Source organism: Chelonoidis abingdonii, chromosome 24 (genome assembly GCF_003597395.2).
Source record: "Chelonoidis abingdonii isolate Lonesome George chromosome 24, CheloAbing_2.0, whole genome shotgun sequence".
Lineage (NCBI taxonomy): Eukaryota > Metazoa > Chordata > Testudines > Testudinidae > Chelonoidis > Chelonoidis abingdonii.
The window spans coordinates 26283736-26299593 of record NC_133792.1 but is presented as its reverse complement, the minus strand read 5'-3'; the positions used below and the strand labels follow the sequence as shown (position 1 = coordinate 26299593).

At 41.0% G+C, this 15858-nt stretch overlaps 1 protein-coding gene across 4 annotated transcripts in view; it reads right to left on the bottom strand.

The window, feature by feature from the left end:
* Positions 1-15858, bottom strand: part of RALGPS1 (Ral GEF with PH domain and SH3 binding motif 1) — a 360828-nt gene that overhangs the window by 127323 nt on the left and 217647 nt on the right. For all 4 annotated transcript variants that reach the window (XM_075060472.1, XM_075060470.1, XM_075060469.1 and 1 more), the window contains 2 exons: positions 6875-7012; positions 125-218 (listed from right to left, as the gene is read on the bottom strand). In XM_075060472.1, the coding sequence (XP_074916573.1) occupies positions 125-218; positions 6875-7012 (232 nt within the window). The remainder of the gene's footprint in view (positions 1-124; positions 219-6874; positions 7013-15858) is intronic.

Sequence of the window (15858 nt, the reverse complement as noted above, 5' to 3'; positions counted from 1 at the left end):
TGTTAAAAAACCCCTCTACTTACAGTTCTGTCAGAGATTTTTTTGGTCTAACTCCTACTCAAGCTAATAGCCAGGACATCTTTCCATTAATATATGTAGAGGTGGAAGAAAGTATGGTACTTACTTATAGTTGTCATCTTCCACAAACTTTTGAAGTTCCTCAATGTAGCGGACAGACTTTAAGTACTTTTGCACATGGGGTAAAGTTATGAGATGATCTGTAGAGTATAAAAAAATAACCAAGATAAGTCTCTACAACTGCAAAAATAAAAGCAATTCTTCTTTAGCTTCCTACAGTTCTTTAGATTTTATGAATGGAATCAAAAGGAGACCATAACTCCCCAAGGGAGAAACTGTCTAGGAATATTATTCTGTTAGACTGTCCGAGAATGTTACGGATTTTACCAAATAAAGGCTTGGTTGTCATTCAGTCTATCAGTGAAATTCAGCTGCTGATTTTACTAAGAAAATTGGGCGATTTTAATATGTACTCTCAATTTACAAAGGGAAAAGTGGAGGTTCATGTATTAATGAGCAAACCTCAGACAATTTGGTTCAAAATACACAACAAATATTTTGGATTCTTATTTGAAACTTAATGGCAAGAAGCATCAGGACAAGATTTCATTCTGAGAGTTCAGATGTGACAAAAAGGCACCAAAAGGAACATGGCTCCCCTCTTACTTCACATCTCCCTCCCCTTTCCAACAGGGCCCTGGAGTCTTCCACTAGGTAGACTCTGATGAGCACCAAAAGAAGAGGTTACTCATCTTGTGCAATAACTGCATTCCTTCGAGATGTGCATCTTTATGGGGTCTCCACTTCAGGTGTGCATGAGCATCTCTATTCCTTGCTCCGCAATTTTCCATTAGCAGTGTCCATTTGGCAAGCACATGTACCCTATGCCTCCTTGTGCTGGACACCGAGGAGACATAGGAGTATGTGGTAGAACTGTCCTCAGTTCCTTCTCCACCCAAATGTCCCTTAGAGGATAGTCTGAGGCAGAGGAGAAGGAGGGCTGGTAGTGGAGCACCCATAGGGACATATATCTTCAAGAACTGCAATTACTACACAAGATCTGTAACCGCTTCTTCTTCTTTGAGCAGCATCCCCAGAAGGAGGAGGGATCTTCAGAATTCACTCTAGAACTAAAGACCAGTGCTGCCGTGTCAAATGCCACATTGGATCTCGCTGCATGGATCATAGTGTAATGTTCAGAAAATGTATATACGGTCAGCCCCCTATATGGGCTTCATATCTCAGATACTAGCACATTCTTAAGTAACACTGTGGAGGTTGCTTGTGATCTGGTTGAATGTGCTATCACCATTTGGGGGAGATGAATGCCTGTAGCATCATAAGAAATGAATATACAACCAGATATCCAGAGATATCTGAGCAGAGATTGTGGACCCCTTTGATATATTTGCAAAGCAGATGAACAGCCTAGATGACTTTCTAATTCGTTTGCTCCTATCTAAGTAGCAAGCCAATGCCCTTCTAACATTCAAGGTATGAAAACTGGTATCTTGCAGAGACCTAAGTGGTATGGGAAAAAAACACTGGGAGATAAATGGATTGATTAAGATAGAACTCTGATAATACCTTAGGCATGAATTTAGGATGTGGAGATAAAGATTAACTTCAGCACACAGAAAGATAATCTAGCACATAATCAAACATTCTATTTGCAAGCACCTAGTAAAAAATAAGATAAGTAACAGTCAACATGGATTTTTTCAAGAACAAATCATGTGAAACCAAGCTAATAGCCTTCTTTGAAAAGGTAACAAGCCTTGTTGACAAAGATGAAGCAGCAGATGTCATATCTTGACTTTAGTAAGGCGTTTGACATTGTCTCAAATGACTTTCTCATAAACAAACTAGAGAAATATAGCCTAGATGAATCTATTATAAGGTGGGTGCACAATTGGCTGGAAAACCATACACAGGGTGTAATAATATCAATGGTTCTCAGTCAAGCTGGAAGGGCATATCCAGTGCGGTCCAGCAAGGATCTGTCCAGGGTTGGGTTCTAATCAGTATCTTCAAAAATGATTTGGATAATGGCATAGAGTGTACACTTATAAAGTCTTCACCATCCTCCTACTGAAAAAAAGTTTTTCCTAATATCCAACCTAAACCTCCCCCACAACTTATCGAGGTCCCTTTCAATGCTACATTTCTATGATTCAGTGATGACTGAATGTGGCACCAACTCAGGCAGAAGGCATTGGCAATACCACCAAAGGAAGAATCTCTTCCATTTCTGCAAGTAAGTAGTACAGATTGACTTCTTTCTACTTTTTGGTAACATCTGTTGCACTTCTGCAGAGCAGGAGGATACTAACCCATGAATGAACAAGGTACCATCCCCTGAGGTGGTGAACCTCTAGGTTGGGGTGAAGCAGGCAACCCATAGCCTATAAGATGAGATGAGGAGTGGTCGGAAGCTTGACTGGTGGTTGGGTACATAAATGAAGCAGGGAAGGGTACCAAGCTTGTTTCAGCCAGGTCAGCTCTATAAGGACAACTCTGGCCCTATCTGTCTGATTTTGTTCACCACCCTTCATATCAGCTGTGGAGAGGTAAATGCATAGAACAGACCCTTCCTCCAAGATAGAAGAAAGGTGTCTCCCAAAGCGTGGTGGCTCAGACTTCTCTCGAGCAGACAAGAGGACACTTTTGGTTCCTGGAGATGTCAAAGAGACACCCCTCTGGCACTCCCTATCTTTGGAATATGTTGTAGAGAATATGAGAGTTTGGAATCCTGGGAGCAGTGTCTTCTGAAAACATCTGCCGTGGTGTTCTGAATACCTGGGAGGTAGACCAGTGAAGTTTGGATTCGATGAGCTATGCACCAGTTCCCTAATTTAATGGTTTCAGTGCACAGAAAGGGGAATCTTGCTCCTCCCTGCTTGTTGAGACACAACATGCTGGATATATTGTTCGTCATGACCCTGATTGATTTGCCTCTGAAGAGGGGTAGGAAATGAAGGCAGCCCTGAGTTCCAGTACACTGATGTGGAGATTGGTTTCCTGAGTTGTTCATCTGCCCTGAGTTGTGAAGGTATTGAGGTGAGCTCCCCATCCCCAACACTAATCCATCTGTTAAAGTTATTGATGGAGCTGGACAATAGAAAGGAATTGCCTGCACTGATGTTGAGTTGATTTTTCCACCAATCTAAAGAATTCCTCACTTGTAGAGGAATTATCATCTGTCCGTTTAAGGTGTGTCTGGCTGGAGAATAGGTCATTCTGAGCCAACCCGGGAAGTGGCAGAGACATAGCTTTGCATGACTGGTTAAAAAGGTGCAAGATGCCGTGTTATCCCAGGAGTGAAGAAAATTCCTTATTGTGGTCTGAGGGTTTCCCTGAATTACCTATACCAGACTTGACAAAGTTAAAAATCTGTCTAAGGGAAGGTAAGCCCTGGCTGTCAACAACTCTAAAGGCACCCTGTAGCAGGGTGGTCACCCCGTTCATGCCCTGAAGGGCTTAAAAGAGCCCTGGGAGAGGGCAGCGGTGGGGGAAAAGCTAGGCTGATTTGGGGAAGCAGCCACAGGTGGGGCCACACCCCAATCAGACCACAGTTGGCCCTATAAGAGGGCTGAGGGCCAGAGACTGAGATTCTCTCTCTAGCTTTCAGAGGAAGAAGGACCTGGCTGCCTGGGAATCTGAGAAGGGTACCTAGGGTGGAGCAGTGCTGGGAAAGGGCAGAGGGAGCTGGGGAGCTCCAGCCTAGCAAAGCCCCAGGCTGCAGGCCAAGCTAAGGGCCCACAAAAGGGTACTAGGGCTGCAGAGGGGTAGCCCAGAAATAGGCAGAGGCGGCTGGTCCAAACTCCACTTGCCGACAATGAGTGGCATACAGACTGCAGTCTGCCCCAGCGAGCAGGGGCTAGATGTGACTGGTAGTAGCTACTGAGGCAAGATGGAGATAGGGGATTGCAGGTTCCCCTGGGAGGGGAGACCCAGAGAGAGGGGGGTACTGCAGAGGGCAGAACCCCTGGGCAAAGGGCACTGGGGTGTGGGAGGTACATGGGGACCAACGGCAGGTGAAACATCAGCCAGCAGAGGGCACCTCAGAACTGGAAAAGTGCTATCTCCCTGGACAACCAGCAGGAGGTGCCGTGCCGGTGAGTCATTGCCCCACCACATACCCCTATAAACTGTATCTTCTGTACAAGGGTTAACAAAGATTATTTTTCGTTTAGCTGAAGACCCAACTCCTGGAACAGAGCAAGGGCTGTCTGGGTGGAAGATAGCATTGCTTTGTAGGAACAACCCTCGAGTAGCCAGTTGTTGAGGTACAGGAAGACTAAGATCACTTTTTATCGCAGGTAAGCAGCCACTACTGTCTGGATCTTAGAGAGTACCCTTGGGACAGAAGAAGGACTAAAGGGAAGAACTTGGTATTGGAAATGATCCTGGCCTATGGTGAACTGTATTTCCTGTGCAATGGGTGTATCATCATATGGAAATAGGTATCCTGTAGGTCAAGGGCTGAAAACAAATCCACTTCCTCCAGTGAAGAAATTATAGCTGCCAGAGTCAGCTTCCTGAACTTTTGAGACTTTACGAACTTGTTTAGAAGTCTTAGATCCAAATTAGTATTCATCCTCTGTTGTTCTTTTGCACAAGGAAATACTTTAAGTAAAACCCTTTGCCTTTGTGAGGCAGCAAGAGAAGCTCTATTGCTCCTAATCAAAGGAGACAGTTCACTTCCTGTCTCAATAAAAGCTTGTGAAGGCATCCCTTAAGAAGAGTGGGGCGGGGGGGAGACTGGAAGGGAGGGAGGAATGTAAAATGAATGGCATAGCCTGATGTTATAACCTCTCTGACCCACTCTAGTGATCTGCTTCCAAACATACTGGAAATAGGAAAGACCATCTGCAAAGTCAGGGAGGTGGGCAAACGTATGTAGCTGTGAAACTAGAGGTGTGGGAGGATTTGAATGCTTGACTGACTCTCAAAAATCATTGCTTTGAAAATACTGGGTGGTCATGGAAGGCAGTTGAGCGGCCCTCTTTCTCTGGAATTTATGTCTTTCCACGGGAGGTTCGGTAGATCTATAGAATCCAGAGAATCTTTGGACAGTCTGTGACATACTAAATCCTCTCTTATTTGTAGGTATATGAATGCGCAGGGATCATAAAGTAGACCTATAGTCCTTCAGTGTGTGCAAAGACTCATCCGTGTATGCAAGGTCTCCAAGGGAAGTTTACTGCCATTGAAGGTGAAGTCTTCAACAGTGTTCCTAACTTCTCTTGGAAAATCTGAGTTAGCCATGATGCCCTGTGTGTAACTACTGCCACGGAGATGCACCTGGTAGCAATGTCAGCAGCATCCAAGGATGCTTGAAGAGCGGTTTTGGCCAATAACTGGCCCTCTGAAATGATGGATTGGATTCCTTCCTATGTTCCTGTGGCAGATGTTCAATAAAGGCTGTAACATATTATAGTTTGTAAAATTATATTTGCCGATGATCACCTGATAGTTTGTGATCCTGAATTGTAGGGGAGCTGATTAACAGGATTTCCATCCAAAAAAGTCCGGTCTCTTTTGGTCTTTGACATATTTAGAGAAGTGCTGCTTATCACACTCATTTATCATATCCACCACCAGGGAGCTAGGGGGAAGAACAAACCCTAAGAATCTTTTGGTGGTGGGAACAGAATACTTTTTATCGGCCCATTTTCACTTTTGCGGAACAGCAGCAGGTATTTGCCATACAGTCTTAGCTGGATCCTGTAGTGCCTCATTAATGAATACCACCACCTTGGAGAATGTTGCTGACAGCAGGATATCCAACAGTTTTTGCTTCGTGTCCTTTATCTCTGAGAGGAATTTGAAGAGTATCAGCTGCTCTCTCTTTATGAGATCTTGAAATTTCCAAAAATCATTGGCCATGGAAGGTGGCAGAGGCATAACCCCTTATTTGGAGATGAGGATGCAACAGATATTTGAGAGGTGGCTTCTTTATCCAATCTAACCTCCTGCTCTGTAAATTTCTCCGGTGTGGGGACTGTTTGAGGAGCAGAGGAATATCTGACTGTAGCCTCCTTACGAGATGGTACCAGAGGTCTGGCAAATTGCTGCCCATAAGCAGCCAAGGGCCCAGTATGGCCGTTGGGGGTGGCATAGAGGAGTGGGGGGTGGAATGCAGGGTTGGTTTCCCCCACCCTCGTTGACTGTCAAAGAATGGGTTCCTGCCCTGTGACTGTCAAAGAATGGGTTCCTGAAAGGATGTGTCAGAGAACCCTAACAAAAATAGAACAGACTGACTGGAAGTCTTCTTCATCCTCCTCAATATTGTTCAACAGAGGAGCACCACCAGAAAAGGGTCGAGAGTCCTGCGATACTAGAGGACAGTGGTGGTCTGGAGATCAGGGTCTTGGTATGGAGAGTCGCTTGATTCCATGAGGAGCAGGGACTCCAGTTCATCCAGGCAAGAAATGGTCCCAGTGAAACATCCTATTTTCCTCATCCGAACAATAATAAAGCAAAAACTAAGGACAAGAATTAAAATAAAAATAAATAAAAATCAACCAGAGTGTTAGTCTAGTAAAATCCAAATGCAAGAGCCCTGGTTTACTAAATACTTAAGTTTTAGCCTGCATGTGAAACACACTGTTCTAACAAAGCTTGCACACTAGTTCCATTAACAGAGAACACATATTATGATTCAACTGTCTAATTTGGTATTAAAACTGAAGTTATACATGAACAGAAGTAAAGTAGTTTAGTAGTGCATCACTCTATTCACTTACATTATCCTCAGGTCCCTCTTCATATAAGGCAGACATCTCCTAATGATTTATTATATTAATATGAATGAAGACTTTACAATACCAACAAGACAAGAATTACCAACCATAGCTACAGGAGACTTGCAAATCAGCTATTATTCGGAGGATATTGTTCATTTGATTGGATCTTTGTTCATTTTCCATGATGCTGCCAGATGCAGGATATGCAGAATCGATGTAGATTAAATCCAAGAGATATATTCCTGAAATTAAAGATTAATCAAATGTTTTATAAAGAAATAGTCATCTAAGTACCGACAAACAGAACACTCAGGAACCACAATCAATCCACCTGTGCCTTTTCCATTGAACAAATGGGGAGATTATTAACAGCAAATAGCTTGAGTTTTGTGTAATCAAAAATGTAAAATTTGGACATCAGTTCTGTGACAAGAACATAGAAAACTTTGGACAACGTACACTTACAAGGAAGAATTTCTCTTGTACAGAACAGGCCAAACTTCAGGGTATACACTTCTTTAAAATGTTGTCAGGTTTCAGAATGGTAGCTGGGTTAGTCTGTATCAGCAAAAACAATGAGGAGTCCTTGTGGCATCTACCAATGTGATATATCCCATCATGTGCCAGCAAAGCCACCCTGCCATGTACATTGGACAAACCGAACAGTGTCTATGCAAAAGAATAAGTGGACACAAATCTGACATCAGGAATCATAACATTCAAAAACCAGTAGAACACTTCAATCTCTCTGGTCACTCAATAACAGACCTAAAAGTGGCAATTCTTCAACAAAAATACTTCAAAAACAGACTCCAACGGGAAGCTGCAGAACTGGAATTAATTTGCAAACTAGATATCATCAGATTAGGCCTGAATAAAGACTGGGAGTGGTTGGGTCATTACAAAACCTAAACCTAATTTCCCCAACACTTTCTCTTGTCAACTGTTTGTAATGGGCCACTCTCTCACCACTTCAATAGTTATTTTTCCTCCCCTGGTATCCCGCTGTTAATTGATTTATCTCATTAGACTGACCTCACACTTGGTAAAGCACCCCCATCCTTTCATGTATTTATACCCCTCCTGTATTTTTCACTTCATGCATCCGATGAAGTGGGTTTTAGCCCACAAAAGCTTATGCCCTAATAAATTTGTTAGTCTCTAAGGTGCCACAAGGACTCCTTGTTTTTTTTTAAATGTTGTGTTCACCTTAGAAAATATTATGGAATTATCTCCATGCATTTGGCAAGTTACTAAGGGCCTGATACTGCATGATCCCGAAGAATGAAAAATCCTCGACTTCAATGAAAGTACTTTTCTTCAAATTTGCCTCATTTGATTAATTTGTACATTATTGCAAGTCTTTGGTTGGGCCTAAGGGTTGATTATCTCTAAGGTTAGTAACACAAATGGGAGCAATTTTAGGTTTTCAGTATGAAGTGATTTAAAGGTGCTTGTAGCTGTTACCATTTAAGAGTGGCTAAATGATTAAGGGAGCAAGATTAAAAAGACTGAGACTATTCAACTTGGAAAAGAGCTGGCTAAGGTCTATAAAATCATGAATGGCGTGGAGAATGTGAATAAGGAAGTGTTATTTACCCCTTCACATAACACAAGAATCAGAGATCACCTAATGAAATTAACGGACAGCAGGTTTAAAACAAACAAAAGGATGCCCTTCTTCACACGATGCACAGCGAAACTGTGAAACTCATTGACATGGGATGTTGTGAAGACCAAAACTAAAACTGCATTAAAAAAGAACGAGATAAGTTCATAGAGGATAGGTCCATCAATGGATATTACCCAGGATGGTCAGGGTTGCAACTCCATGTTCTGGATGTCCCTTAGCTCTGACTGCCGGATGCTGGGACTGGATGACAGGGGATGGATCACTTGTGATTGCCCTGATATGTTCACTCCCGTAGTGGCCAATGCCAGATGCTTCAGTCGGAAGACTGGGCTAGATTGGTCTGACCCACTATGGCCATTCTTATATTTTGATGTTGTTCTTAAGTTCTTAAATAAGGTGGTCTAGTGTTAACTGATGAATTTCTACATTTACTGGAAAATAGCACCTGCAAATGCTATGCTAAGGTCCTGGGGGTTTTCAATGATCACAAAAATTTGGTAATTTTATTACCAAAAATTATAATTATTCACATTTCTGTGATGCTTTTCATCCAAATGGGTCCCAAAGCATTTTATGGACTGGACCAAATGCTGCTCTTTGATAGACATAGGCAGCTCAGACTGAGGCCACAGGTAGAGAGGTATATGCACCCAGGAGCAGAATGTGGCAGTCTGATATCTCTATTCTTATAGATAGATATTACAGATGTGCTTCAGACAGATGAGATGAAATCAAATTGTGATCTACAGAGTTCGTATCTCTTACATGATAGCAGGGCCTTATGCAATACATCCATAACTATATTCAGTTTCATATGATAGCATTACAAAGCCTTGCTAAACACACTTGGCAGATAAGCCAATTCGGAATAACACACATCACCTCCAATAACACTGAAGATAAGAAGAAAATAAATTCAACAAATGTTAATTTTAATTAGTGCCAATATACAGCATTTTCCTGAAAGTCATTAATAGGTCAAAGAAATCGCATCTCTCTTATAACTGTAAATAGAAACACATACACCCAACTTCTCTGGGAATAATTAAAGCAGCTCCATATGCAGCACAGAATTTAGTAAGACCACAACGCACTTGAAATGTAAATAGTACACAAATTGCATATACACCTCTACCTTGATATAACGTTGTCCTCGGGAGCCAAAAAATCTTACTGCGTTATAGGTGAAACCACATTATATCGAACTTGCTTTGATCCACCTGAGCTTGCAGCCCCGCCCCGCCCCCCCGGAGCACTGCCTTACCGTGTTATATCCAAATTTGTGTTATATCAGGTCGCGTTGTATCGAGATAGAGGTGTACTTTAATTACATGATGAAATACTATTTTTCCCACAGAACTTCAGCCTGAGTGAGACTTGTCACACACAGGTTGGAAGCGTAAGAGGGGAGAATTAAAGCTGCATAGACAACCGTAATAGTAGCATTTCCTAACTTTCAAGTTCATGACTTTACAACCTATACAACTTTGAACACATTTTTGTATGTAATTTACACATACAGCATAAAACCCAGCACAGCTGATAATGGTTAGAAATGGATACAATCTAATGCCTATAAAACTACTAATAGTGAAACTTTTGACATAAAAAAGTCAATAATATTTACAGATCAGAGTCTACAGTCTATACCAGTTTATATAATATTTGCTTAGTGCAAAACAGACTTGTAGCAAGTCATGCTGAGGTTGGTCTTTTTCATATGTGCTAGCAGAGATACTCATTATGTTTGTGATTCAACAAGCAAAACTACATTTTTATGGGGGAAAGGATTAGGCAGGTGTGGATTAATATTTTAATAATAATGTGCCTGTCATTTTATTTTAATTTAATATTTGTATTATAGTAGCATCCAGAGGCAACAATCAGTACAAATACTGGGACAGGGAATGTATCTATCTGTAAGCAGCAGCGCCAACTTTCTCCAGCGCTGGTGGGTGCCCACCCCCCACACCCCTTTCCCTGACTCAGCTCCACCCCATCCCTGCCCCCATTCCAACCCCATCCCCAAAATCCCCACCCTAACTCTGCCCCCTCCCTGCCCCATTGGATCCCTCTCCCAAATCCCCGCCTCAGCCCTGCCTCTTCCCTCAGCATGCGGTGTTCCCCCTCCTCCCTGCCCTGCGAATCAGCTGTGTCAGGACGCAAGGGCTGGGAGAGAGAAGCAGGACGTGGTAACGCGCTCACGGCGGAGGTGACGTGGAGCAGGGGGGAAGGACGGGGCCACGGGGAGCTGCTGGTGGGTGCTCAGCACCCACCAATTTTTTTCCGTGGGTGCTCCAGGGCACAGGACCCATGGAGTCGACACTTATGCTTCTAAGGGATTGCAAGCTAAAGACAAGCAATATATGATAGGTGGAGGAAAAGATGATGTATACAACTTTTATATACATGCACTATTTTTGTCAGTGTTATATTGACATAAATACATAAGTACTGACTTTACCCAGCTACCCCTCAGACATTGTGGCTGAAGCAGGACTTGTGCAGGCATTTGAAAGGAAGGGTGGTGCCTTGCAGATCAATGATGACCCCCTACAAATGGAATGCCCTCCATGAGCTGAAGAAAGTGCAGAGGCATAGGTGAAATTTCCATTCTTGATTCAAAGAAGGCTCATTAAATGGATGACAGCTGGTATTTATTCAGTTGTTCCATCATAGAGCGTTAGTACAGCTGATATCTTTTTCGGTATTGTAGGATTGAATCAAAGTGAATCTGACAGCAGTAGAAAAAAATCAACGAGGAGATATGGCTAATTGTAGGGAATCCAAATATTTTTTCACTGAATGGGAGGAGAATGTATTGGACAATTCAGAATATAAGGATTGGCCCTTCTCAGAAAGTTTTGAGAGATTTTGGTATCTAGTAAAGCTTTGGAAGAGGCTAAACTCAGTTATATGTTACCTGGAGGAGTTTAAATGGGAGGGAAAGGTAGAGATGTGGCTTCCACCTTTGTCATATTGCTCTTCTCTGTAATAATATGAATAAAACACCTAAAACACCAAACTGCCAAGGCTATTGTGAAACCGAAACCAGTTTGCTGAAAGGTGAAAAAGAGGGCTAAATGCTTATATGTTTGGATGAGAGAGCGTAATCAATTAATCATGATAATTTCTGCAGCACCGATAGTAAATTTTTAAAACAGAGAGCTATGAGTGCTCAAGTCCTCTGGACAAACCTGGCAAACTTGTCATTCTCACAGAGTAAAATGATTTTCCAGCCAATTGGATGCTTTGAACCTACTGATCTCATCATAAAACCAGCAGGAGATTTTCTCTATGTGAGCCTTGAACAATCCCAATGCCAGAGTGCTCAGCTGAAATGTCTTTGATTTTATTATAGCATTTCTGAACACAAACACTGGAAGGTCATACTGATAATGTTGAGCTGTCAGAACCCAGGTTTTCTGGTGATAGTAGAGAAACTCAAAAAACCACTCCACATTCATTTTTATTCCATCAAATATTAAGATTGTATATTTTAAAGGTTTTTTTCAGCAGACAGTATGTACTATGTGCTACTAGATCTAAACTCCTGATTCTACAATAATTACTATGGCTGAATATTCTTCACTTCTTATGGAGCAATAAAAGCCCTCAGATACTTTTTCTCAAACATGGAGAGCATACATTTAAGTTCTTCAAACCTATACAATTAACTAATAGCTTGGAAGAAATACTGAAAAATATTTAGTATGAATGATAGGATAGAATATTTAATATGTACAATTATTTCAAATTAGAGTAGTTTACCGTATGTAGCATCAAAACCAAGAAGGGGACACATGAACAAAGGCTGACTGAATATTGTAATACTCGGTACTATAACATAATATTATAATATGGTTCAAGTCACACAAGATTAATTTCTCATGCTAATTTTCACTGCAGTAAACCAGAAACATATAAAGCTTGTGATCACAATTTCATTGCTACTAATGTTTATGTTTAGGCCATGTACATTTAAGTTTTTGGTCCTGTTCTTGTTCCAGGCAGAAAACTGCATACTGTGCTGTTAAACTGAAGAACTGACTTAGAAAGAGGAGGTTGTAAAACACAATATTTGGTATCCTGGCTTCTCTAGTGTTGTCTCTATAGTTTATGCTGGAGAAGCTCTCTCTTTGCTACCCCACTGAAAAGCTATAGTAGTAGTTTGACCACGTTCCAGGGCAGAGTCGGCTGAATTTCAGGGCAAGATGAGTGATCGCTACACCCTGAAGTGCTTTGGGATCCTCTTGCTTGAAAGGAGCTACATAATGTTTTAATATGGTATCTAACTGCTACTAACAACATTAATTGTAGAGATTTATCTCATTACTCCATTACCAGCTTCCCCTTTAAACAGCACTGTTAGAAGAGAAAGTGATTTTTAAAAGCTTGTTGAAGACCAATAAAACAAAAGATGTAGCATATGAAATCTAAATTGATTTGATAGCATAAAGTCACTAGAAACATTTAATAGTCCACTGACAATGGATAAGCAGCATTAATTTCTCTAACACAATGTGTTCATTTATCTTTAGTAACACAGCTGTTCATTTTTTATGTTGTAAACAAGGGAATTATTCTGCGGTTAGGTGCTTCCGTAAAATGTTTGATTACAAAACTGGAATTGGACGGAAACCACACAGAGAAGCTCAGAAGTTCATAAACTTGAATTAAATGAGCCAAATACCTCCTTGATGTAACTTCACAAATGATCACTGAGTTACACCAAGAATGAATTTAGCTCACTGAGCTAAAATAATCATGGTGTAGAAGAATTATCTTCCTACACAACAATACACATCACTTGATGTAACTCTTTATAATTAGCCAATATGTACACATTGAAAGGTTAGATTGTTGGGGATGAGTAGAGCATTAGGATCTTTTCTACAGCTGTCCCACATCAGATACACAAGCTACCAGAAATAATACTTATAGCATGGTACTGACATTTTCTTACCAAGATAAACATGGCTACAGATCCTTTAGCAGCCAAAGAATATTTTATTCATTTGGAGTTTAGGCTTTCTGAAAATTCTTACAGTAGTTCTGTGTGCATAGTCTGACCTTCTTGTTGCTACTGATGTGCATTCACACACTGAAGTTACTAGTCTATCATGTTCCCTCAAGAGCAATTTAACTCTAAAACCCATACATGTTAAGCATTCTAACACTGTACTAGCTATGAGATATAATGATGTAACTATATAGTAAAAAGTTCCAATTGAGGAAGTTGTACATCAGCAGAATCCATGGAAAGAATAACACATGGTATTTCTAATGTATGAGACAGTAAGGTAACATATAAATAATAGCTTTTTACAACATGTATCTTTCGCTGCAGTCATAAATTTGCAATGATTCAGTAATGATATCAAACTCAGAACTCTAATCTACATTAAGAAAGCAAGATCTAATCTGTATAATTCCCAGTAAGTGAACGCAAAAATGGTTAGAACCTCACAAAATACACAAATAGTAATAAAAATTTCAATTAATAGATGGCAATAGCATCCCCAAAAGTCTCCAGAATAAAACCTTCCCCTCACAGAACTAAACTAATTTTTTTGTTTGGGGAAATATAAATGGTTGGAGATAGAAAACAAAGGAAAGAAAAAAGGACAGGACTTGCACTAAACATTTGAATCTAGAAATTAGAGTGATTGGGTTAAGAATTACTCAGTAGATGCTGAGAAGAGAAAATGCATAAGCAACTGTTGGGTTTGTCTGATTTTTGAGGACACTTTTCTTGACCAATGGAAAAACACAAGTTTATGAAGGTAAAGCAACCATCCAGTCACCCCATGCAATATTTTAGAGAGACTCATGGGGCCTAATTCATATACATCAGTGCAAAGCAGGATTAAAACATTAAGGTTCCAATTCCCTTTTATACTAAAGGCCATTTTACACCACTCTGGCAACATAATGTGACTTTAAAGTGGATGTAAAATTACATTTACTCCCACTTTAAGGCCCTTTAGATGGCTAGAGCAATATCAAGTTGCCTTAGTGTAATGCAGAATCAGGCTGTATCATTCTGATTTGGTAGCATTTTACACACAATTTGCACTGGAATAAATGACAACACAAGGTGCAGAATCATGGAGAATCAGGGTAATGGAATCAGAAAATGGCCTGTCCTTTGCTTCACAGGAAAAGTAGCAGATTAATAAAGAGGAAATACTGTACCCACTAGGGTGACCAGGCAGCAAGTGTGAAAAATCAGGGACAGGGGGTTGGGGGTAATAGAAGCCCATGTAAGAAAAAGACCCAAAAATCGGAACTGTCCGTATAAAATCATGACATCTGGTCACCCTATTACCCACCCGCCCGCCCCCAGATCGAGGGACGAATCATTCCCCTCTATTTGACATTGGTGAGGCCTCATCTGGAGTACTGTGTCCAGTTTTGGGCCCCAACTACAAGAAGGATGTGGAAAAATTGGAAAGAGTCCAGTGGAGGACAACAAAAATGATTAGGAAGAATGGAGCACATGACTTATGAGGAGAGACTGAGGCAACTGGGATTATTTAGTCTGCAGATTCTATAATTCTGTATCTTCACTTAACTTGTGGCCAAATCCTATGCAGTTTTTTTAGCCATGTCAAAACTGCAGGTTTAAAAAACTGGATAAGAGCAGAAGAATTACAGTAAATACAAACATTAAATAAAAAAAAAACAGCCATCGCCTTTCATTTGTTGAAATGTTTCTTAAATACAACCTGAGTATCCAGCTATAACCTAGAAAATCCATTTGCCTTCCCATGAATTACCCTTTTCCTACAGATTATAGAGACTTGTTAACACACAGGCTTGGCTAACAACAGTACCAGCACCCTTCTAATTATCTACAGCACTGTCTTGCATTTCAACTGGCAAACTGGCATGAAATCACCTTGCGGAATTTATAAGCTAAAGTTCTGATCATGCAATGGGAACTATGCAGCAACCCTCTGAACTTTTACACAGACTCACTGAAATCGACAGGTCTCTGCCAAGACATAGGGTCTGACTACAGATTCCATGGTTGGATTGGCACCCTATACCCCACCCCAACCAACCTCAGCTTTTCAGAAAGATGTTCAGTCTTTTCAACCTTTACTATTCCTGAGTGCTCAGTACAAAAACATTGCAACTTTGTATCTACTCTTCCAGTTTTGAAATAATGTACAAATATGTACAGAGTACAGTACTTATCAAGTTAACAAATGGCTCAGCATATACTGTCCACAACACAAAAGAAAATGGTCTAAGTATGTTACTCTGAAGCCATATTATTATTTTATGTCCAAGTCTGGGGATCCACACCTCAGTGCATTATTGGCAGACACCAGAGGTGTAGCGAGCGCCCTCCATACCCTCCGACCGGAGGGGGCCCCGCAAGGAAGGGGGCCCCTAAAAGTGGCAAAAAAAATGTAAGGTATAACTAGGTAAGTGACATTTATT